The 2,389-nt window shown below is 36.1% G+C and overlaps 1 protein-coding gene across 1 annotated transcript in view; it reads right to left on the reverse strand.

The window, feature by feature from the left end:
* Nucleotides 1-1,675: 1,675 nt before the first annotated feature.
* WWC1 (WW and C2 domain containing 1) overlaps nucleotides 1,676-2,389 on the reverse strand; it is a 98,027-nt gene continuing 97,313 nt past the window's right edge. The window contains exon 23 of the mRNA XM_072400812.1: nucleotides 1,676-2,379. Coding sequence (XP_072256913.1) covers nucleotides 2,313-2,379 — 67 coding nt within the window. The 3' untranslated portion in view covers nucleotides 1,676-2,312. The remainder of the gene's footprint in view (nucleotides 2,380-2,389) is intronic.

Consider the following 2,389-nt stretch of genomic DNA (forward strand, 5'->3'; position numbering starts at 1 on the left):
CATTTGTTCATAAATCCTAAATTATCTTCATGGAGGAAGATTGGGATTTAATAAACCTGTTACATGTATCATAAGGGGAAGTCCAATGTTATGGCGGTCTGTCCAACGATGCTTCTAAAGTTTTTTCATGGAATATAGCAAAACTGTACAGATGTTCCTTCATGCACCACAGGTGAAATGCAGCCTTATATTATAGTGGATATCACATCCTGGCCTGCGTTTATCCTCTGCATTCTCACAAAGATGTTTGGATATCTGCTCTAGCCTTTATATTGCTAACAACTTCAGCATCTAGGATAACTCCAACACATTACTGTTGGATTTTCATTGCTTTCCCCTGTAGACCCCCCTATCCACAAAACATTCAGAATGAACAACTGAACGATTTCCTAATAACAAAGGCATTTGTTGCTATTCTTTATAGCCTTAGGGGTTTACTTTAAATGCTTTAAGAAAAAAAAACATTCAAAAATACAAGAGTTGGAAAATAGATATTTTACACAACCGGACATTGTGAGAAAGCTATGGCTCAAAACATTTCAATAGTGGAGTTAGGACTGCAAGTGTCCTTCTTTAAATACAGGGCAACACATTTCTTTCCCAGTGAAACACTGCTTAGGAGGGTGCACTGTGACAGCATGTACATGTGTACATGTGACACATGTAGAGAGCTGCCCCAGTGACAACTAGCTATACTAGCAACTGACATAGCTATAAATTGTATATTTTGACCTTTGATCCCATTCTAGTCTCCACAGCTCAAAAGCGTAATTTCCTGGCAACTCCTGACAGCGCTTGCTTAGCAGAAATCAGCATGTCAGGTAAGACTGTTTTCACACAATGTACTCTGTATCATGGCTCTGTGCCTTTGTAGGATATCTTTTTTTTTGATGCTGTATAGTTGTTCACTGTAGAATCTGTGTTCAGTCACTTGTAGTAGATTCATTACACTACAAGCATGTTTTGGAATATTTCACTAAAGTACATTCTCCCAATGTCTGAAAGTTTGTCAAATGTGAAGGCTTTGACAGCAGCTTTACTCTGAAACACAGCTGCCACAAACAGGTATAAGGAAAGGTAAGTGCAAAATATAATGCAATAGATTTTGCTTTTAATTATTATTTCAGCGACAAACACCCTAACCACTTTTGTATTCTAAACAAACTTTAGGCTACGAACACACGTCAGATAATTCTCGTCCCATAATCGCCTCTAGGCTGATCTTGGACGAGAATCTAATATGTGTACATCGCTCGTCTGACGTCGTTTATCCTGGCGGATCTACGAATGATGAACGATCATAATGAAAGTGAAGGGGAGAGAGTGCAGCAGAGTGTTGCTCTGTTTTTCTTCCCCCTTCCCTCTCCATAGAGCAGACCGGTGCTGTATGTACAGCACTTGTTCATGTATTGCTCAGTCTTTTGTCGTTGGAAAGGATTGTGAAAGATCCTTTCCAACAACAATTATTGCACGTGTGTATCCAGCCTTACACTCACCATATCAGACAATGTAGGCTGTCATTTGCAGTTTCTCTTTGAAGAAACAGAGAACCAAAATACAATCAGAATAATATCTTCCATTCTGGCAGTAGTATACCTGTTTCAGATATTTATGTTCCATACACTTTCCACTTAAAAGTCAAATTTCTAAATGTCAGAACACTAAAATCCAAGGATAGTTTAAACACAATAAAACTTTATTAAAGCAGACAATGGGACACACATTTACAAAATGATCAAGACTGATTTTTATTAAAAAATATGATTTTGACCTAAAACCAGATGTGTTTTTGTCAGTTGGTGATAAGTCACTTGATTAACAATATTTAAATTTCACCAGAACCCCAGTGTACTATAGCATCTCAAAAAAATGCTTAATGCTTAACATGTAATAAAACTTGTATTCTTGTCATACAGTTTCCTAAAAATGTTGTATAAAATGTATTATGACAAAAGTGATTCCAGTACAATGCACCATCTACATATACTACAGCATCATGTTAAAGTTAAAGGGTGAAACTTGAGGTTTAATTCATTTATTGCAATATAGGCTCTTAAGCATTCTTCTACACAAATTTCATCAAAATATGATTCTTATTATACAAACTTGGAAATACAGAAAATAAATTGTCAGTTCTCGTTATTTTTCATTAGTGTAGCAAATGGTTTTCTCTTTAAACTTTAAAGAGTTAACACATATCAACAAACTCTGTACCTTCATAACACCACAACATATAACTTCACATATCCAACTGCGTTTTGTGCTGTAGTGTCATTCAGAACAGAAACACAAAATACTTTTGTGGTTTAACACTAAACATCATCTGCAGCGAGAGTGGGTATGTTTATCCTTGGTCGGGTGAAAAATGCCATTTTCTCTCTTTAAAAAA

This window comes from Pyxicephalus adspersus, chromosome 2 (genome assembly GCF_032062135.1).
Source record: "Pyxicephalus adspersus chromosome 2, UCB_Pads_2.0, whole genome shotgun sequence".
Taxonomy (NCBI): domain Eukaryota; kingdom Metazoa; phylum Chordata; class Amphibia; order Anura; family Pyxicephalidae; genus Pyxicephalus; species Pyxicephalus adspersus.